General features: G+C 37.4%; 1 protein-coding gene across 2 annotated transcripts in view; it reads right to left on the reverse strand.

The window, feature by feature from the left end:
• The window catches only part of TMTC2 (transmembrane O-mannosyltransferase targeting cadherins 2), a 320,399-nt gene that overhangs the window by 29,709 nt on the left and 267,168 nt on the right, over positions 1-23,522 (reverse strand). The window contains exon 12 of one of the 2 annotated variants that reach the window (XR_010886594.1): positions 12,586-12,665. Coding sequence is in view for 1 of the 2 variants with exons in the window: in XM_067312921.1 (XP_067169022.1) it covers positions 12,654-12,665 (12 nt within the window). In the remaining variant the exon portion in view is untranslated. Of the gene's footprint in view, positions 1-12,579; positions 12,666-23,522 lie in introns of those variants that run through there. The other variant, XM_067312921.1, reaches the window with a different exon arrangement.

A 23,522-nucleotide genomic window follows, 5' to 3' on the forward strand; every position in this document is an offset into this window, starting at 1 on the left:
TTGCAGCAGCTGCTTACCTCTTCCCACTCCCTGAACAAAGTCTGTGCAGAGTAGTTTCTTTGCCTAAACCCCAACATTAAACAATATGAAAATTCCCCATTTCATTCATGGAAAAATGGTTTGGGTGTTGATGTCTTCAGATCAACTTTTCTTCTGGATGAGAGGGAATCCCTAAAGATCCAGATATTGCTTACTCACTAAGACCTAAAGGCGCTTAGGAAAAGCTATTGCTAAACAGCAAATTGTCACAAATCAACGTAATCTGTTACAATATGTCATTTCACATTAGTAATGAGAAAAATCTGAGTGCTCTGAAAGGCTTACTCAGTGTCAAGTTTAGTAGATGAAAAGACAAACATGGGCGGGCTTGTTTTGTCAGTAGGGATCTGCTAAAGTGCTTATCACCTCTCTTTCTGGTCCACATCATTGCTTTGATTGACAGAAATACATATCTTGGTGCATATGAGCATATACAGCACCTCCTGCATCTGTTTTGGTTTCAAAACAATAGGAAGTAAATGATGAAGGCATGGATGCAGCAGAACTTTAGTTTTCACAAGAGTTTCTAAAACTATACAAACCCATATTATCAAGCTTCCAGTATTTTTAATGGCATGTGCGCTGCAGGGACTGCTTTTGAAATAGAGAGACAGAGAAAGAGAGAAAGTGTTATTCAATGGAATTCACTCTGTAGGGCACACAGGCTGTTAGAGGAAGAATATACATGTATGTATGCTTGTGTGCATGTATACATGAATATATTTCAGTGGCATTGAGACTAAATATTTGTGACTAGATATCCCAATGTTGGAAATAAAGTCATAGACCTCAAATTCACATACACCATTACAGGATACAGTATTTTATATTTTAACTCCTGAAAACTATTTAGTGTGCTGTGGTAGATCTTGTTTACCTTTATCTTTCAAGGCAAAACTGACTATATTATTTTTAAATCATTCTTTAACAATGGATATATATACAATTCTTTTATTCTTCAGTATCTCTGTGGTAATTTCCATCACTATTCCAGAAACATCTGGCTTCTATATTTTTGTAACTACTCTCTGCCCCTTTTTTCCTTTCCCACTCACTTCCTGTTCAGTTGTTTTCTGACTTCTCCAACTGTTATTTGGTAGTTCTTGAGCCATAGTTTTATTGAATCTGCCACACAAAAGAAAATTTTCAGTCCTGAAATATTGAAATTCCAGCTGTTTCTCACAGGAATTTTCTGCTCTGTAGAGAAAATTCCACACAAAAGTCCTTCTCCACCTGGAGAGAAAACAGCGTCACGGATCTGGTAGTCTCTGGAAGCTCCCTTATCATTAACATGGACACTGGTGTTTTCCAATTTCTCCAAGTAATTTGAATTCAATATGTCATTACATTTCTTTTTATACATTAAGGGATTGTAAGAGAATAAAAAGAAAGTTGGTAGTTTTCTTATCCTTCAGGGGTATTTGTCTGTTCTCCATGGAGAATTATCTTTATTAAGTGTTAGACAGTCTAATTTTCAGTCACTTTCAACCAGCTAATCTTCAGCATATAGAAAACTGACTTGTGAAGCTCGTTGTTAAATCTGTGCTGGGTGAGCTTTAAATACAAACCCTCTTCATCTCAGTCACCCCATCTCTTTTTGTAATGTTGTCGCGGAAGAGTGATGCACTTCACTCGTTATAGGGAAGCAGTACTGTTTATTGTGGTAAGACAGCGACTTAACAAAGTTCAATCGTAAATAAGAATGATTTAATGAGGTTCGATTGGCAAGGTTCACTCAGTTATTTACTGCATGAAGGACAGGGTCAGATGCACGCGCAACGGAGACCTTCCCGTTGAGTCACAAGGTTCAGACTGGACCCCCTTGCTTTCTGAACTCCTCCTGAGAGGAGCCTAGGTGCAGCTGGATCTGATCCTAGTCTCAGACTTGGTCAACGGTTTATGTCTAAGCGATTATGTGCACAATTAATCAGAGATACAACTTAGCAAAGTTTTGCAAAGTTTGCAAAGTTTCAGCATGCTATTAATCACTTACCGAGGATCTGTCGTGGGGAAGGAATCTCTCAACCTCGAGGAGTAACCTTGAGAGGCGTCCCTGCTCAAGGGGAGGTTCTGCAGTGCAGCCCGCTGCCATGCAGGAGAGCTCAAGGGGCTCTGGGCTGCCCCCTCTTTATGGGGGGGGGGAGATGATTGACTCACAGTCATATTTGCATGCTAGACGGGCCTTAGTTGGTGCATGCTCAATTAGCCCCTGCCTATGTGTGCTGTTTTCAGGGAGGTCAGGTTGAGGGGGAGAGAGCACATTGGAGGCAGGAAGGAGCACACCATCACAAATGTGAACAACAGAAATAACTTCTCTCTCATGCAGCTTAACTCTATAGGTTATAACATGGAGTACATAATTTCAGTTAGGGGACAAGAAAACTGCTAGCACAGAGAGAGAGAGAGAGAGAGAGAGGAGGAGAGCAAGCTCAAGGTACTGGCGACCAGAACATACTGTGTCTCTATAGGCTTTCAAGAGTCTTCATGGAGTAGCTATTCTTGCACCCAGCATAGAAGGAACAAAAAAAATTAGGAGCATGCCAGAAAACAGATATAAACAAGCACCTGCCACCCCATGCAAGACCAAGTATAACTAGGGAAAAATAACAGGACCCTTGAGACAATGTGTGCTGGCACTCAAGAATTATATAATGGTATTGTTTGTACCTGTTCAAGTGTGAGATAAGCCACAACCTATATAGTTAGTGACCTTTTCCACAAAAAAAAAAAAAAAGAAAGAAAAGAAAAAAGTGACATGATGAAGCAGCATTTATTTGGCTCTGGCAAATGTCTCCCTAGAAATCTTATGATAAAGGAAGTTGAACATTAAGTACTTCTGGTCGTGGCAATTATTGACTACGCTAGCACTAACTCTTGGAGTACAAATAAAGCAGGACATATTGCACACATTAAAGCAGGCAGGTTCCTGAATAGTATTCCTCAGGCTGATGCAATGTGATAAATGGACCAGCAGACAAGAAATCAACAACACACAATGTTGCAAAAGAGCCTATATTAGTAAAGCTGTTGTCTCTCAGTGCCTCAAATTTTCACCTTAGCCAAGACTATCAAGTCAAAGAAGGAGTTTTTATTCCTGTGTTGTCTATGCAGACCCCTTCATGCTAAGCTGCTTTTCTTTGAATCAAAATTTTCCTCTTAACGAGTAAATTCTCACAGACAATGATATGTTTCAGTGCTTTGACTTCACTTGTAGTTCATTTATCATAGCAGAAAGGATTGACTGAAGAATTCCAGTCCAACACCTGCCTGCTTTCTATGCGGAGTGAAAATCTAAAGTTGCAGTTGTTTACTTGGCACTTTTGTGACAAGCTCGTAGGATCAGCCAGGAAAGACAATCAGTGTGAGTTGAACGCAACTGTTGTCAGTCTAGTGGCACGGAAGAACGTACCCCCTTCCTTTCTCCTGAATGTGGGTTATCAACATGTGCATTTGTTTTTACTACTCTTGTCCTTGAGTTCCTTGAGGCTTGCCTAGCAGGGCTTGTGGTGTCATCTTCTCTAAACACATTTAATCATCATTTTGCAAGTTATTCCTTCTACAAATAAACCACATTTGATTTTTCTATTACTTTGCAAATTTTACCACTAGGCATACTTACATTAAATTTATTTGCTACTGACTACTCTACATGATTCCTTTGGTCTACATTTAATTATTTTCCCTTCTTCACTTGCATTAGTTGTGGAGTTCCCCTGGGGTTGCAGAAGAAGGACTTACAGGACTAACAAAGCTGCAGCTGCTGAATCTGAAATTTTCTCTCCCATGATTTTCCTGGGTCATTTATCTTCTCATCCCACTTCTATTGTTTAATTATCTAAGAGCAACCTGAAATCATGCTAATATTTTAAATGTTCTTCTCAGCATTCTGATGTATATTTCATACATTTCAATACATTAAGGTTTCTCTCTCTCTCTCCCTCTCTCTCTCTCTCCTTTTCTCTCAGGTAGAAGAAAGTATAATAAATACACTATATGAAATATATTTTTAGATTCCCCACAGGGGCCTTCAAAGTACAAATAATGTTACTTTCTACTCTGTGCAAATAAACTTTCCATAGTGGAAATAGATCATTTATTTTCACCAGAGAAATATTGATTTAAGCAGAAAGAAGTTGCAATAGTATTGGCAAAAACAAGTTCTGTCTGGCTGCAATAATAGATGTACTCCTTGCCCAACTGTAAGTTTACAAAAACATTTTTAACTGTTTCCCACCCCAGTGTTTGGTTACTTGTGAAGCAAAGCAATTCTGAAATAAATGACTGACCTACTCTTTTTCCTGAGAAAGTCCTCCTTTCTACCCTACTTTACCTAAAGCCCATTATTTGGACGTAGTAAAAATGTTTCCTTCTAGTAATACCATAATGAAAGCTCTGATTTAGATGTTTAGTCCAGCATAGCGCCACTTAGTCCTGGACCACAGCCAGATAAAAAAAAAAAAACAGATTTGAATCTGCTTCTTATAAGAAAAGATTTCAAAAATTCCTGACCTACCCTAAAACCTACTCACCCCTCCCTCCCCCCATAAATAGTCAATAAACTGCCTTGTATGAAATCCAGGCTCCAGTCCTTGGTCTTAATTCAGCAACTGTAATTCCTTTGTTTGAACTGTCCCACTTTACATAAATAATTAAATCTCCTTTGAACTACAAAGACTAAAGCAAGGATTTTAATCTAGGTCTCCCACATCCTGCCTAACTGCTGGACTATTCTGGAGTTTTCCTTGACAAGAAACTCCACACAGATTTTCTTTTCTGCAGATACAATTCCAGTAAAAATATTAGTCTTGACAAATTATCATTTTTTGAGAGAAAGCATTTTGTCAGAGATTCCTGACCAGCTTCTGTCAGAAAGGTGACTTCCTTGAATATCATTTCTGCTGATTTTTAGTCCCTTATTGCAGCAGTTCTCAAACATTTCTGCTCCAAAGTATTGTCTGGGATCAGTGATCACATTCAGGGGCAGAACCCTCAACTGGTCACAGCCCCTAGTTGGAGAGCCTCTGCCTTAATGCCCCTTGGGGAAGCCTCAGGGCTATAAACAAACAGCAGTGTTTTGCATTCAGCCTGACTCTTTATTTTACCTAAGTAGCTCTTTTGGGTCTGGAAGTTTGCTAGGTTTTCTTTTTCAGTATTGGTCTAAATAAAAACATAGGGACATTTACTCTTCAAATGTCATTCTGAAGTGAAATTTTTATTTTGAACCAAACCACAAAGCCATTGATTTATAAATTGACACATTGGAATATTTTTATTTGTTAAATTTTCAGAGGTTTTTTTTTAACTAATACTATTCATCATATTAAGCATAAATTCTCAAAGTTTTTTTTTTTATTCAACCAATATCTACTCAGTAATTCACAAATCTAGCAGAACACCTGCTCATGGGTTCCATAGAGGATATAGGAAAATGTCCAGCAAAGATATTAGGAAAATGTATTAGCAGCTGGATTTATACTTTGTATCAGAAAATATTATGGAAAACTGCTAACAATATTGAAAGAGCTTAGCCATTTGAAGGATAAATGACGATTGTTCTTCCTCCTATTTAAAGAAATAACTATTCATCTCAAATGTGACAAGACTGTAGCTTTTAAATTGCCGCAAAGTTAGACACTCTTCCATTGCACCGTTTAGGGCCTAGCATCAATAGCCAAACATTATTCCACTAAAATACCTGTTAGGAACCTTTAAATATCACTGTCACATCATAGTGCCTTCTATGTTAAGATCTGATGTGTGCTCAGAGTTTCTCTTTTATTTTACTTTATTTTATTTTATTTTATTTATTTTTATTTTATTTTATTTTATTTAAAAATGACTTGCTGAACTAGGTGTTTTAGAACTCCAGTTTTATTGGCACAATTCTGCGCTCATGAATAATTGTAAGTGCCAATTACATTTACACATTTCGAATGCTCAGTTAGACACATTAACACTGACATTTGCCCTAACAATTAGCTTGTGGATATAAAACTGTAATCACCAAGCAGCAGACTGGCTTACATTTGTTTTAAAAATTAACACCATGGCATCTTAAAAACTTTTTCTTCCCAGCTAGAACCTCTGTCTCCACACAGCTTTTCAACAAGCACAGGAAAGTAATTGGTCCTCCTTCTTCTAGACTGTAAGAGTCTAGAAGAGTTAATACTTCCTATGTGTCTGAATTGTTTCATTATATTGTACACCTCTAACAATAATTGGATTTTATGGAATGCTTTTTTTGGCCTGCAGTCGAGTTACAGATGTGGAAGTAAGTATAAAGTGCCCATTTGGGGCTAATCTGTACTAACCTTGCTCCTTCAAATACCTGTTCACTGAATGATTTCTCTTTCATGAAACATCCCTTCGGAAGCTGTAGAATTAGGGTAGCACAGGAGTCAACGCTATCAGATTGTCAACTGCCAGTAACACTTACCTCCACTCTGGCAAAATCCTCAGCTACCCCATCTGGCAGTACCCTTTTCGACATTCAGTAATATGTGGTATTCTGGTGAAAGCAGGGCTGAAACTTCAAGTAAAAACCCATGATTCACACTCCAGGACTTCATACAAGGCCAATATTATCTTTATTTACGTATGATACAAAGAGTACTAGTTTCTAAATGTGATCTGTAATCCCATTAGTCATCCAGTAGAATTTAATTTAATGTGATTACTTTAATGTGATTTAATTTAATTATTTTAAAGTTTTAGACAAAGATTCTCTGGAAAGAGTTCTCTCATTCAGCCATTAGCTTAAATGTTTCGCTCATTTTACTTTCATTAAAATGCACATTTACTATCTAAAAAATCAGTGTAAATACTAAAAATACATTTCACTTTTATCTGGGCTTTTATTCATTCAATGCTTTAACTATTTATGACAAATAATTCCAGGGGGTGGGGGGGTTCATTTTTCAGAGTGAAAAATTATTATTGGAAGTACATAGAAACAATTTAAAGGAAAAAATTAAATGATACCAGTATAGATGGAGCGTGTGAGGGGATAACCACACAGTACTGTTTAATAAACGTTCAAAGAACAATAGATTAAAGGCATATACAGAAAATAAATCAACACATTTGCTTTGTAAACTGTGTATCCAGTTCGGGGTGGAAATGGGAAAGAGACTGTTCTGGCATTCTATTACAGCCCTGCTGAGAGATGACGATTAACAATAGCTGAAAACTCAGATATACTTGGAGAATGAAAAAGGAAAGAAGGAAAAGCTGTTACCAAAAAATACCGTAAAACCTTTCTCTTTCATTTGATTCTATCCATGTTGCCATCCTGTAGGCCAGATTTTTTTTTTGACCTTTACTTAATCCTCATTCAGAAAGAGACTACTTCAGCAGAGAAAAATAAAAATTTCTCTCTTTCGGAGAGAAAATGTTCTGTTTTCAACCCAAATACCAAAGCTAATTTCTGCAGGATCTCATTAGCAGATAAACTTTTTCTAAGGTTCCCAAGATGTAAACTGTTAAAGATTAAAAAATATATATCTTTAAAAAGATATCTACCTGCAACATGGAGATGCTTCTGGTACCTTCCCAGTGCCCAAATTATTGGCTTAACACACAAAAGAAAAAAAGTAACTGATCTGGATGACAAACTTTTCAAGAGTTTCTCAGAAAAGCAGACACTCTAAGGGGAATGAACAGCTTATTACTTGTCCATCCATACCATTCACAATTAAAAAAAAAAAGTTAATTAAAAAAAAGTTAATTAAAAAAAGCATTATGCAAATCAGGATCAACTGGCAAGTAATGGAAACATGAAAGATATCTGAACACTATCTTCTTTTAATAGCATCTCTTTGCTGCATATCCTTTATAAAAATTTGCATAACTGCATTATTTTTTCACTGTTTGGAAAAGAATATGGTTTTGTTTGAAAATAGATGGATGTGTATGTTGGGGAATGAGTAGGAGTTATATATGCACAACACCTTTCAGAATTATGCCCTTAATATTCAATACCATTAATCAAAGAAAGGCTTTCACAGACCAACATTTTAATAAGGTAGGTAAAGCTTCAGCATTTATATTTACAAATCACATTTTTCCTGAAAAGGTTAAAACTGGGTATTTAAGACTTATAGGGAATTTGAGTAATTGGGATTTGAGGCCTTCAGATAATGGACTGACGTGCAAGGTTATTAACCTTTCTGTGAACCATTATCACTACAGTGACTTTGTTTTACATGCTAAGCCCTATATTTTTTCTGTTGTCTTCTTAGCTCCATGTTGGGCTGAAAGTCTCCCAAGCATTAGATCAGAGCTAAGAAAAAAGTGAGTGGTTGCTAAATGGAAATTGTCCTATAGCCACAAAAAAAATTTCTGGACTGTAAATGAAGAAAAAAAAAAAAGCTGGATCACTATGGACAGAGTGAGAAGTTTACTTTAAAAACAAAATTAGCTAATGTCATGAGGACTAATGTGTGATAGAGGGATTGCTACCAAGATGAAAACTGCCTAGTTTGACAGTTAAAAAAGTGGAAATTAGGGGTCTAAGTTGAAAAAAGAAAATCAGAAAGCTTTTTCTTTCACAGTATCTAACCCTGGAAACACTTAAATTCAGTAAACACCTGCAATTTGGTCTTATGTTTACCTTTGCTCTGACAAGTCTCTTTATGTACTTCCATCTATGCCCAGATAGTTTCATCCAAGTAAGTGCTTTTTTTCTACTTCAGCACCATGGTGATTCAAATGTTAGGTTACTCTGGGTTACTGGAGTTATTTCTCATTCATTCTTGTTACTGTGAACTGTAAAATGCACAGACCATCCTAAATCGTATGCTCTAGTCAGACTGGCCTCTTGAATCTGGGAGTTTATAGGAAGGCAGAGTAGGTTGTTGTTTTTTTCTCTTGGACTGTTTCAAGCATTCCAAACTGCAGCTTCTCAACAACATATCAAATATTCAGGAGTTTTGAAGGGCAGGGTCTAAATTTTTTATCAATTTATAGGGGCTCAGTGTTAAGGAGTTTTGCTGTGTTCTATAGCTCTGTAGTTTCTCGTGTTTTAACCTTCAAATAAAAGCAATAGAAAGTAAAAATAGAATAGTAGGTTGGATTAAAGCTCCCTGTAGGCCAGTATCATGTTTTCAACAGCAGCCATATATGGTTATCTAGAGATTATAAGAGCAAACATAAATTATACTTCTCCATAGCACACATTTTCAAGTCAGGGACTCCCTGATCTAGATGTGGTTCTTGTGCGCATAGTAACTCTCAATGATTTTTTCCTTTCAACTTAACCAGTCCTTTCTTGTGCGCAAAGTAAACTGTAAGCATCCACAATATTCTTGGTAAAGAGTCCTCTTGTTTGTTTTAAACCCACTCTTGATGGCTTTATTTGATTTCCCATTTCATCTTCCGGTAGAGACAAAGAAAAATCAATCAAACCTCTGCATGCCGTGAAGGATTCCATAAATCTATATTATTACCCCTTCCCCCCCGACCCATAAAGCATCTCTTTTCCAAACTGAAGACTGCTAATTTACTTTGTTGGATCTCATGCAGAAGACATTTCATACCTTCGATGGTCTTTGCTGCCCGCCTTTTCAGTTTTCTGGCTCTGCGCTATGGTTCATTGAGAAGTGTTATGCAAATCCTCAGCACTGATACATGCATTTGCTCTTATCAGCCATAACTATTCACAAACAATAAATCCATAAGCCCTGAAGCTGTGTCACCCAACCTCAAGGCTCCTGAGTGATCTCCTGGATACCTCCTGGATCCAACTCAGACCCAGGCTCCTGCATGACCCCCTGGCCCATCCCTGGGTCCCAGTCACTCCCCAACACCAATCCCCTAACCAGCCCTGGTCTCCTGAGTGCCCCTGACCCCAGGTCCCACTTTGGTCAGCGGTGGCCTGGCCCCCTCCGCTGGCCCTGACGCCCCTCGGAGGTGGCCCTCCAGCCCAGCCCCTGAGGCTCTTCGGTGGTGTTACCATATAGAGAGTGTTATACTTACCAAAGAGATTATATATTGAAACTGCATGTGTTGTTCAGATTTACTAATTGGCCTGGGGACTGTGGTGACTGGCCAGAAGAGAACTGAGGAAATGGTTTAGCAGACAGAAATCCGACCACTGATGTTTAAATTTTCGGCTTATACATGTGGCTCTATTGTTTGCTTATTTAAAACCTGTGTCAGTACTCCTTTGGAAAACATTGCATTCATCTGGGCCTACAGCACTCCTCTGGAATGAATACATATGCGCCTTTAAATAAATTTTAGGTAGAGTTCTCAGCAGGGGTGGTTCTCACGGTGAAGATAATGGTGTCCATCCCCACCTGAGCTTTATACCCTCTGACCCTTTCTAAGTCTTAATTTCCCATGCAGCAAAAAGCATTAGAGCTGTTGACAGGCTGTACTTCTTTAAAATAGAATAGGAAACAGTATTTTGTTTGCTTTGCCAGGCTCTTTTATCATTCATGTTGCTGACTTAAAACTTTCAAATTACTGTTAAGAAAGAAAGGCAAAACCCTAATTTAAGAGTCCAAAAGACTCCTGCTCAAAAAGATGAAACAAAAGTTCTCTGGCAACTTCCCTTCAGATCCAATGCTGCTTAAGTGCCTGCAGTTTGGCAGTGCCAAGTGCTGTTGTTGCCCACACAATTCTCTCCCAGGTCAGGATTTCCGGGTCTCAGAGATGATGCAAAATAGTTTCCAGCCCAAGGTAGATCTCTAGGATGCTGCTGTATCTCACTGTTCTCATGAGCAGTTTGCTGTAACTTATCCCATCCTTGGTACTCTCTGGATAGAGCACTCCAGGTCCCAAAATCCACATCTGGGATGGCACAAGGACAGATTAAAGGCACCAAACAAAACCTCAGGCACTGTACTATGCACACAGAATAGGATTTATACAAATGTTTGTAGTATTCTTAGTCACAGCGGGATGGAGGAGACTCTCAAAAAAGGACAGAAATAAAGGGGTGCTTTTGCTGTATTCCTCCCAAAGAAAAGACTGAGCTCCTCCCACAGAGCCTTCAGGTTGGGCCTGTTTCCTAAAACAGAATCACTTTTCAAAAGGTCACCACTAGCATCATGTTCTCATCTTCTTTTACATGAAAAGCATGAGCACTGCATAGTTTCTTGTAAGCAAGGACACAGCACCTAACTTCAGGCTGTAGCTCAACAGTGAGAAAATGAAGAGCTTCCCAGTAGCCTTGAATGCTCATTCAAGATTGCCAGACTCTAGAGAGGAATAAAGCTTCAGGCATACCCTGCTGTCTGTATTTCCAGGTTTCACGTTTTAGGCATTTGGTAGTCTCCTGATGAGCATGCTGAGTGTTTTGGATCTCATTCTGAGGAATTTAACTCTTCCTATGCATTGAGTAGGAAAACTAGGCAGGTGAAATAGAGTTCTGCAACTTATCATATCGGTCAGTCAGGAAATACTCAGTATTTCTTCAACACAGTTCAGTTTTTATTAGATCTACTTTTAGGTATAGCTAGAAATATCTAAGATATACACACACATAGAGAGTAGAGAAAAAAAAATCAAGTTTATCGAGAGCACAATGTTCACAGAGCCATGAAAAACCCATTGCCGCGAAAAATTGGCCTAGCTTTGTAAAGTGGGGGAATAATGCTAGGAGGTAAGACTATGTTTCTACATTACATGTTTTAGATCTCAAAATTGATTATACTCAGAATAATGTTATTTTTGCTGGAAATTTAATAAAAAATCAACGTCGTGTAATAAGGAAATGGTAACACATAAAAACTAAAAGCAAAGGCAGTATTCTGTAAAACCAAATTGTCTTAAAAATATGCAGAAAAGTCATCCAAATAGGAAATAATTCAGGTTTGTTGGATAATAAGAATGCCTTTTAGTTTCATAGTATGAAAGAGACTCTTTAAATAAACAGACTAGAATGGAACGAAGAAGTATCAATGTGTATGATGTGCCTCCCTTTTTGTTTCACTGCCCATTAAATCAGGCTTAGTGCTGTAAGCTGAAACAAGAGAGAATAGCAGCATAAAAAGGACAACCTGGGAATGCATGATTCATCAATGAGAAGCAGATTCCACCACCCTGTTGGCAAATACAGCATGCTTTTGTTAAGTGCAGATGAATTCCTGGTTTCCTCTTTGTGCTTTTTCTTCACCCTTCTGTCTGTAGGGCATGGTTTGTTTTTCCTGACAGTTTGAGATTTCTGAGCTACTGCAATGTAGTACCAACACACACTGTGCACAGTAAGTGAAGAAGAAACAATCTGGCTGTTGTTTCTCTACTTTGCAAATAGCAATTTGCTTCTCATGCCTGTATTTGAGATCCTGATACCAGGGGTCTGATTTTCAGAATGCTACATATTTCTGACCCGCTTTTATCGGTCCATCTAAGATGGCTATTCTGATGCAAAATCTAAAACTCAGCATGCAATTTAAACAAGGAACTGAGCAAATGTTCTGAATATGCCTTTGCTGTATAATCTCATATAATTATAATATACATATAATATACATATAATATACATATAATGTATAATTAAACAAGCAAAGCAAAGATAAAACAAGTGTTGCAGCTACTTACTACTGGTCTTGGTTTCCTGAGGAATCAGGCTTCCAATATTGAACCAGTTCATCAAGATGAGTGGAGCATTAGCAGTTCAGCTAAATTTAAATCAAGAAGAAATTTATAAGCAATTTTTTTTTATAAATTATACTTCATTATTTTCTAACATTAAAACAAGGATACCACAAATATTTTATATACAATACAGACTAAGCAAGAAAACTAATGGATTTGCTACTACCATTTACTCTATTTAGACATCAAGTGGCTATGGTTAAAGTAAAGCCAAGTTTCCAGCAACGAATTTCAAATCTTTTGCCAAATAATAATAATGATATCATGTCAAGAAATTTCTAGAACAAATAGTGTTATAAATCATATTCCATGTGCAATTGACTATACATTTCATTTAGATTTAATAGGCTATTTACTGCATGATCCTCATGTCATAAATTATCATGGCTCCATTGAAAACAATGTACCTATTTAGAAAAGCTGAAGCTTTTCTCCATACCGTTGGATGATTAATGTTGCTTTTTAATATTCAGTAGAAAATATGTTATAATATTGAGACACATCAAGAATAGAACAGGCTAATAAACATTTGAAATACTTTTGGGACTTTCCAAGAGATGCTGAAAGCCAGCATTTGAAAAAAAAGAAAAATCAGTTTGAGAGATAATCTGATTAATTTATCTGAAAACTTTTAAATCAACTCCCAGGTGAGAAAGAAGGGAGAGGGGGAAGAAGGCAGTACTGAAAATGGGGCCTGTTTGTGAGTAGCCATCACTCACATATGTCAGATAAGAAGATTAATTGCCTAGTCTTGAGATTACTGAAGATCAGAGTGATTCTTCAGTAACAACCATTCTGAAACACTGGATTACATAAAATAATCCAGAATAATCCAGTTTAATTATTTGTGCTTTTGTCTCTTCAGGTAATTTAATTTGTACATGGTCTCTCTAACAAAGAACCTCAACTGTTCACTTTTACATTAGTATTTCCAGCTCATTGTAGTTATGCCCTCTTATGTAATATGTTCTTTTTGTTCTATTATAATAGCCTGCACCACACTGGGTATATATCTGGCAAAGACTGAAGACATAATGACCTTTATAAAATAATTAAATGTGATAACTCTGGATTATCTTTAATTAAACCACAGCTTTGAAACACCCTTTGTGACTCTATCAGCACTGATTGGAGATAATCTTGAGAAAAAACAATTAATCTTCTTTCCTCTTGATTGCTTTCCTTTATCCCTTAACTGCAAACAGTTATTAGCATTATTTCCCTTCATAACTTGTCTATTTCAGTACTTTGTTGTTTTTATAAGTGTATTTTCATATTTTCAATGGATTTTATCCCCAAAATTCACGACAAAGAAGCTGGGCACCCTTTCATACTGTTCCTGCCATTCACCAATGGTTTCCGCACAAGTAACAGCTCCACATCAACTGAAGGCTACATGAGGTTTTTCTTGTGTTAAATTCACAGATAGGCCCCTTGGTAACAGTCATATTTTTACCTCTCCATTTCAGGACCTGCTACACAGATCCAGTAGCCTCAGTGTTCAGTGTGACAATATCCAAATAGCTACTGCCAAGTAGCCAGAGGAGGAGTGGTGCATTTTGGAAGGGACAGGACATTCAGGAAATTAGAGATGAACTGAAATTTAACTTCCCAGGATTACTTTAATTGCCTATTTAAGTAATAGAAAACTGTGCGTAGAATGGCTCAAAACCCCTGTAGATCAACACCATCCCTATTACATTCTATATGACCTCATTTTCAGAAACTGAGCATCTGCTATTAACTTGGCCTTACTGGACATACAGGTTTTCTCAATAGTTTAGAAAAACAAGACCTACTTAGGGCCATTTCTAAAGAGGCTTACATATTTATTAGTGCTCTATTTCTCTTTCATCCCTATTAATCTCTGAGAGGGTTATTCATACAGGCCAACATTAGCCTAATAAGACTAATCTCTCCCTCTATACTTTATGCAAAAAAGGCAGAGGGTCATCTAGAAGAGCTAAGTCAGGCCTATCTTTCCCAATTAAATTGTAGAAGGAGTCTAGGGAGATTTATATCATCCTTTGTGAATATCCTTCTCCAAAATTTTCCCATGTAAGAATAACTGTAATAATTTGAGGCTGTTGAGACTGTTTCCCATAAATTTCATAACAATTACATTTGCCAATTTTTTTTCTTTTCATACGCTTCATATTATTCAGAAACATATTAACAGCAAAACAGCAGTTGATTATTAAACAGAGATGCTGCAGAGCCAGATAGATAAAGAGTTTTATAATGAACTGGAACTTACGGAGTTGTAATAAACCAAGGTCAAGACAAGTAAGGAAGAATAAACAGATAATAAAGCTCTATTAGCAGCCTTAGGTAGAAGAAAATCGTGTTGCAACTTTTCATTAAAATATAGCTGTCAAACTGCTGCGTGAATTTCTGCAGAGGTGAAAGGAAATGGAAATTTTCTTTACATTGACACAGAATTGTAACACCTACGGTAACACTGCAAGCTCCAATCTTTGAGTGTAGGCCAGTCCCTGGACTTCACCATTGGTCTCTGTGTTAAGCCACTTGTTAAGCTGGGAGCAATATTTGGCCTAGTATCTTAAAAATCTCTGTGAAAGATATCAGTATTCAGTTACATCTGTTATGATTATTGCCAGTGAATAAAAACAGAGAAATCACCATGTTTCAAATTGAATTTCCAAATATGAAATACTTGAAGAGTTTGTGACCTGCTGAGAATACCTGAAATGCATCACAGCATTGTTAAGTAGATTTACTGTGTATTAAAAACATTATGTCACCGCTGAAAATCAACCTACAATTTTAATGGTACACTAAATTCCTGCAAATATTAAATGCATTATTTTGTTTATATGCTTCATGATCCATTAATTATATCTAAGAGGTTTCCTAGGTTTGTAGCAATTTTTTTCTGAAAGGTCTTTCCAAAACTGAGCCCATTCCTACCATAAAAGGATTTTTGCAATGACATCTTCTTTGTGCTAGTACAAACACACACACAGACACACACAGACACACACAGACACAGACACACACACACACACAAAACTTGTAATCACACTAAAATAACAAAGCGATTGGAATTTTCCAACTCTTTATAAATTAACAGCTGATGCTAAGAAAATAGCCTTACTTTTTTATACACTTGAGACAAAAGTTAGGTTTATATTTAAACATACGTCTGAAATATACTGGAACTGCCAGTCAGGGTATGCAACAGAGCAGACCGGCAGTCCAAGTAGAAGCCTTCTGCCAAACAAACAGGCAAAGTTATAAAACTGATGTGAACTCAGATAACAATTCTAATTGCCTTCACATATATATATATATTTTTTCAAGAGACATTGCTGTTAATAAGCTAGAAATTCAGGCTAAACCATAAAACATTCACTGTATCTCAGGAAAATGGGCCTTCTGTATCCTGGACATAAAAGAAGGGCAGACATTGTGCTTATATCTCAACAGCTAAGTTTTCACAGTCTGTTTGGTAAGAGATAATTTTATTTTATTTTGTAGCCAACTATATCAGGTTCAGGGTTTCCTTGCACTATCTTCAATGAAAAATATTGGTATTATGTGGTCCTTTAAGAAAATATGAAAGAGGGGTTAATTACAGAACTGAATTTTATGCCTGCACTTGTTTAACCATGATTTTGGTATGTATTTTACTAAGTCATCTGGCACATATCAAACACAGAACATTATATGCAAACCTCTGGACAGGTATAACTTATGTTATTGCACACTAATTAAAGACCTTCAAGATTTTAGATTCTTATTTTTGAACTTGCAACACAAACGGGTATTTGGATACTGCTGAAATAAGCCCATAAGTTCCACACTAGAAAATCATGTATGGCAGGATACTCTTTGGTTACCCAGTGTGACTGTTGAATACTCTTTACCTGTGAAGGTGAGGTTTTCCTTTTCTCTTCTGCTTTGTACAGAAGACAAAATACACAAAAACAGAATTTGTTACCACTTTTCCTTATTAATGCTTCTCAAACCACTTTTCCAACTGGGTTTTCCTCTGAATGACCCAAAGGTATTTGAACACTACTGTCTCCTCTAGTCAGCCTGTAAACTCCTAAGAGAGTGTCTTGTCTGTGAAGAGTGCCAGACATACTGTCCTTACTAAGTAACAAATGATGTCTTTTCCTTGTCTCTCACTTTGCACAGCATTATCTTTCACTGTCCCTTTCTTGAGCCAAATGAAGAAAGAGCCAATGTCACTGGGAAACTGAACTGGGACTGTCTAGAAGGTGATTAATATGAAGAACTTGTTTAGATTCAAATTGTTACTCCATTCAGACTGTCCTGAACTGGTGGCTGAAGACTCCTTGTTTTTCCTAAAAGATCACTTATTTGGTTTATAAGAGCACAGTCCAGCACCACCAAACTCAGTGAGAGTATTGCAATCTTCTTCAAAAGGAGCGGAATTGAACTCTGTCTCGAACGAGGGAGAAAACAGTTGTCGTGCCGTTTCCTCCCTTCTTTTCCCAACTCCCAAAGAAAACTTCACATTTTTCTCCTGCAATGGTTGAGAATGAAGCAGATGCTCTAAGTCTAGTGTAGTCACATATTAGGAGGTTTTAAAAAGAAAGGAACCACAATGAGCCACAGGTGGTTTACAGCTCAAAAGAGATACCTGTTAGGACTTGTAATACTCTCAAAGTGTCCATCACACACGGTTAACATTATACTTGAAATACCCATGTTATTAATCGTATTGTGTGACTCCTCCTGTCCCAGTAGTCACAACAAAGGAAGGAAGCTGCCAACCAGTATCCAGACTAGCATTTGGAAAGAGTGAGAGAGTGAATGCAAAAAATGGCCTGTGCTCTATTTTCCAACTTCAAATGGTGAGTAAAGTAGGCTGTGCCATCTGCCGAACAATTTGCCTCCACACTGTCTCGTCTGCCACTTGCTTAACATGCAATGTTACATGTCACTCTGACAGGAGGGCAACGTTAACAGGCCCTGACAGGGTACATCGCTCAATGGGATGACAGCCCATGTCGACTCTGCCTCACAAATACTGCCAGTTTCATTTCTGTCCTCTAGACTCATTTCTCAAGATTATTAATGATAGTTTGAGACTGAGCTTGCAGCATGCTGAGTTTATCTCCTGACAATTACTCCTTGTCCTTTCCATAAGGGAGGCCTGTGGGTGTTATGACAATATCATTTTATTCTTTTAGTTCACATCTTTTTTCCCTTCACTGTTTTCATCACACTCCTTCTGCCATCCTCCCTGCCTTTTATGTGTTTTTTTTTTGTTTTTTTTTTACTTAATTGCATCTCCTCATAAAACCTCAAGTTTCAATGCTCAACCACTTCCTCCCTGCCATCTCCGCCCTGGGCATGGGGGATAAGAAGAGGGATCAGGGTAGCAGAGTGCAGAAGTTTTGGGTGCCAGGTGGCTGTTCAGAGTTACGGCTGGCTGCTATTAACCCAGAACACCACGTTAGAACCTGCAGCCGTATCGCACACTACTACGATCCCTTCAAATACCTTAAGCAAAAAACAGTCTATTATCACTAGTTGTTTACCAGAACAACTGTGGTCATTGCTAGATTTCTCTCCCCTTTGTACACTCTTACCAGACCAGGGTCTTACATTAAAAAGAACTTAACAGTCCTTTCTCCTGCAGAACCAGAAGCTCGTGAAACTTTCCAAAGAATAACACCTACTGATCGTTTTGCAAGTCCGGCAGCATATAAGACACCTCATGCTCTCTCTGTTTGAGAACCAGTGATCTGTGGTTGTCTTAAAATAGAATATTTTATATAGTAGTTGGAAAAAATGCAGAAACGCCATTAAAAAAAAAAAGCAGTTAGAGGTTACTGAAACAAAAGTAGCCCTACCATTGATGAGTATGATGAGCTGCAGCACAGCAATGTATTAACATGTCTTTATGGCTTCCAGGCTGGAGCTGGCTTCTATCCAGGCAGCTCCATGGGCAAACAGATCAAACACACAACAGTCTGCACCCATCTGGGTAGGCAAAGCCTTGTCTAACTCATCCTGTTCAAACTGGTTTTGATGCTCCTCAGTAAAAACAATAGTATTTATGCACTATCACTTAAGTTCCCAAAAGCAAAGTGCTGGGGGTCAGCTGAACTTCCTCCTCTTTTCTTGTTGGATAGGCTTTGCTAAGTAGTCAGACCATAGGCTAAATGCTCTTTCCCATAACACATGCAAGAAAAAAAAAAAAAAAAGCCAGTGACTAGTAGAGATTCAACATGAATATTAGCACAGACCAGCCTGTCATATTGACTTTCGCTTACAAAAAGAATTAACAGATTTTAACTAGCTATATACACAGGCCATCATAGTTCAGGTTTGATCTTCAAGCAGTAGACATAATTGAGCATATCACAAACCAGATCCATGATTTAAACACACTCTCTAATAAAAGCAGTGAAATTGTTATGAAATCTCTATGCCATATGGAAAAGTTTACTAATACTAATGTGCCATCTTCTCAGAACTACTGACTAGCAAAAGTAAATCAGAGTTGGCCTTGGCTTTCTACATTATCTCTTCAGTGGACTGAGTCAAGTTTCAGGCCAAAGCAGCCAATATTTCTAGGCTTTCAGTTCTCTATAGCTATCATACATAAATGATTACATAAACCTCTTAATAAAAATCACAGTACAGAGCTCTGCTCTTCTGGCACAACAGAGCACTCCAGAGTAAGGATAAATCTTGCCTAACCAAGAGCTACCATTTTTTCACAAGTTGGTCTGAAATTCTTTAACAGACTTCCATGTGAATTCAGGTCCAGAGCCCTCACTGGCTTCCACTCCAAGTATAAGATGCTTTTTTACATCCTTCTGCGCTAAAGAAGTCCGGTATAAGCACACAAGGGGATATCTCTGTTAAATAATAAAACAAACTACTAGAACTATAAATATAAAATAGACTTTAACTATAAATTTAAGCCATTCGCATCCATTAGTATACATTTCTCCCCTGGGAAGAAAATAAAAATGAACTACAGGTCAGATTTTCAGCCTGCCAGTTTATGAACTACTGAAACATACTCAGATACTATTGTGAGCAAAGCCATATAAAAATTCACAGATAACAGAGTAGAATTGCCTAAAGCCAGATGTAATAAACATAATATTAAATGGCAAGGGTGAATGCTCCTACTGACTCTATGCTTTTGTGCCTCCCAAGCAGCTGCATAAAATAAGGAGAGCCCCATTTATTATGATTTTAAATAGTTTGGGATACATTAAGATGAAAGATATAATGTCAAGATACTGTATCACTGGGTGGCCAGTTCCTAGTTCACTGCTTTTGACAATTTGTTGCTTAATGTCAGCTTCAAAACACAGTTTCGTTTATTGGAAGATTTTTGTTATAGTAGTTCACACTGATCTCATGACCTCCCTTGATCTCCAGGAATCCCACATTACAAAAGGAAGTGGGTAACACTGAGCAAGCAAATGCCACACAGCACTTCGAACATAACCCTGTCAATCAGTAAACTTCACAGGGACTCTCTCTTTCCAAAAAGAAATAGGACAGAGGGTCTTCTAAGTTGTGGTTTCTAAAAGCTTTGTGGATCTTTAGTACAAGAATAGGGCCCTAACCTCACTATCCTTTTAAATTTTTAGCCAGATAATTGCATTTCCCTGACCTACATTCCTCTGGCAGTTTCATTTGGTTGTAGCAGTGTTTCTCACTGCCTATCATAAACTGCTTTTGAGAATCACTCTGAAGTGTTAAATACTGCTTTGTTTTGCTTCAAAGGCATTTCTGTCATGGGAAAATTATTGCTCTGTGACCCCTCTGTATGTTGCGGGAGTTATGGGATATTAAAATATTCTGATAGCCTCAGGAAAATATATGAAGGAATACACTAGTATTAATAGAATAGTGAGTGGTGTTTTAAATCTCTTTACATCAGAGCTTCTAGTGTGACGCTGAGATCTATGGAAGACACTCTGCATGAGAAGATGCCAGTATTTCCCAGATACATGGTACAGAGAATGGGAGTTTTAGAAATATCAACCACACAACACAGTGGAATACTACTTCACTACAGGTCGAAAATACCATATGTTACATACCCTAACGCTAAGCACCCAGATTGAAAGTCTTAGGGGAAAAAAAAATTGCTTGCACAGCTGAGCCTCTTTCCATTAGAAAAACAGTCCTGTGAGCAGCAGAACTAATGAGGCCTGGTTTCCTATGGATTGTATCTAATGGTCAGATTCCCTGATGTCTAAAAAGGTGCAAGCTTCTGCTTTCCCACGTTGAGGGTCTCACTCTCCAGTATGGATTTGCTTTCAACATTTCTCTCCTGGGGGAGAGGGGGGATGAGGGTGAGAACAATAACAGAGTCTTTTTCCTGTACCCAGCTGCCTATTTTCACGCTACTCATGGGAGTGCTATATCTATACCACCCTTGGGTGAATTTGGCCAATAAGTTCAAAAGTTGGTAGGAATGAGACAGACAAACAGAAAGACGACACATGAGCCTCATCTCACTAAAAGCAAAGGCAAACTCCATTCTTACTCTTGTATTTTTAGTGAATTCTTTTCAAAACCAACTAGTTTATGCCATTCTTCCTTAACTGCTGTTTACTCTTAGACCGCTATTCCTCATATACTTCAACTCGGTGATCTCAATAGTATGTGATTCAGTAATGTCCAAGAAAACATTCACTTGAATATTTAAATATGTTTGCTTATGCAAAACTATTAGTGAGACAAGAAAACAATAGCTTAACTGCATGCATGACAGTTAATAAAGGCCTTTCTCTACCCAGCTTTAGGAAAGTTATTTGTTTTTCTGCAATTTGGAGGGGGAGGGGAGGTTGTTTTATTTGTTTGTACATCATTTTTCTTTCTTTTTGTCTTTCCTTCACTTTATATTTCAGTTAGCATCTGATAGTCTTCATTTAGAAGTTCAGTGGTTCTGGGAAAATACAATTTTTTCAGCTTTGTTTACCACTTTAGCAACAAAGATGACAATGAAAGGTATAATCAAACTGTTAAACCTGAAAGCTCAAAGACAAGTTAATCGAAAAGGTAATATAAAATCTACTCTGTCAAAATTGTGATTTAGGTGCTACTGTTAGAAACTTCTGAAGTGGTAGTAGGAGTAAATCATTTTCTCAAATGTTTGAAATCTATTAACTTTAATGAAATGTAACAGCATAATGATTAGTAATTTTGGTACTTTAAAGTAATAGAACATAAACTTACTAAAGAAACATATTTATTGAAAAATTTTAAAGTGAGAATATTTTCAAAATGTAAAATCTCATATTTCTTTTTTTTATTATTATTAGTGAAAAATAAATAGCATAAGAAATAATGATAAAGACTCAGGACTCCTGGGGCTGGATTCTGGTGTTGCTTACACTTATGTAACTCCATTTACTTCAGCAGAATTTCTTTGGAATTAAAGCAATGTGCCTGACATTACAGTGGGGGCATGAGATTTTCCCAGTTAGATTATCTGAAAGCATAATATGTGGATATTGTAATAAGATGCAGTGGTTGTGGGGGCTATTCTTTCCTGTAACAGATAGCTAGCTTTCAGACAAGCTCACACATCTAATCCTTATTACAGCACAGTGCAAAAAAAAATAGATATTGTAGAGGGGTCATTTTTCTTATGTTTCTTTAATATATTCTCATGTGATGTTTTCTGTCCTTGATGCATCCTGTTCCTCCTGCTAATGATGAATTGTGTTAGACACCACTAACTCTTTGACTGGTTCCAAATGATCATTGTATTTCTGTTAGGGTCTTGCTGCCCTCTTGCCTTTCCCAATCTAACTTCCATATTTCCTATTTATTCTCACTGAATTTGACTAAGCTTACCCAAAAAGGGAAGCTTACATTCAAAGAGACTCTCCTAAATATTTTGTTTTTAAAGGACTGGAAAATGTTGTGTATTCTGGAGTGAGTACTGCGATCAATCGCATTAAGAACCATTAAAAGGCCTATCAATAGAAAAATCATTCCAGCTTCTCAGATGGAATAATTGCAATCATTTGTGCACTGTAAGTGTGAAATGCATTTTCTAGTACAATTACAGAAGTAACTTAAACAAAATGAACTTTACAATTTGCTTTGTTAACCCTCTCAAATATAGGGTCAGGCTGCATCACCTCTGCTCGTGTTAACTTTGCACTTCACCAAAAAGTGGATTCTTGATTCCAGTGTGGGTGATATTACACAAGTTACCATAGATTAGCTGACACATAATAAAGGCCCATGAACAAATGTTTAGTCGCATCAAGTGTGAGACGACTAGGCTTAAATTACGCTTCTTGCATTTTGGCTTAATTAGATTAAATTAGCCCATGTTTGCAGTAAGTACTGACAGCGACTGAGCCTCAGCTGATAGATACCCAGTAATTGCTGTAGTACTTTGAAGGTGCATTTGGATTCGGCAATTAACTGCAAAGTAATTTTTTTCTTTTTTCTTCAAGAAAAGCTCAAAACAAATCAGATTTTTTTCCTTGATAGATAGCTCTTGAAAGATAATAATTTCTGTGACCTTCAAGCACCAAAACATCTATTCTAAGTCAAGCAAGCAAGTTTGTAATCAAAAGTGCTGTCATCATTAACGGGTTTTAGATTTTGGGGTGGGAAGCTTTTACATTTTAGATGTATATCTTTCATACTGCCACAAGAACATTAAGCCCTGATGCTCTAACTGTTCCAAAAAAGCTCACTCCTGCCATTGCACAGATCTGCACTCAAAGAAGAAAAAGTTATGCGACTGTGAGTCAGCTGCAAGTTAAAAAAGCACCGAGAAGCTGAGAGACAAACTACATACTAGCTCAGGTGATTGCTGTACGGTCACACAGCAGGCTTTGAATTTTGGTCTGTTTGCCTGTTTGCTGTTGGGTTAGTAC

The sequence above is a fragment of the Apteryx mantelli genome, chromosome 1, assembly GCF_036417845.1.
Source record: "Apteryx mantelli isolate bAptMan1 chromosome 1, bAptMan1.hap1, whole genome shotgun sequence".
Taxonomy (NCBI): Eukaryota; Metazoa; Chordata; class Aves; order Apterygiformes; family Apterygidae; genus Apteryx; species Apteryx mantelli.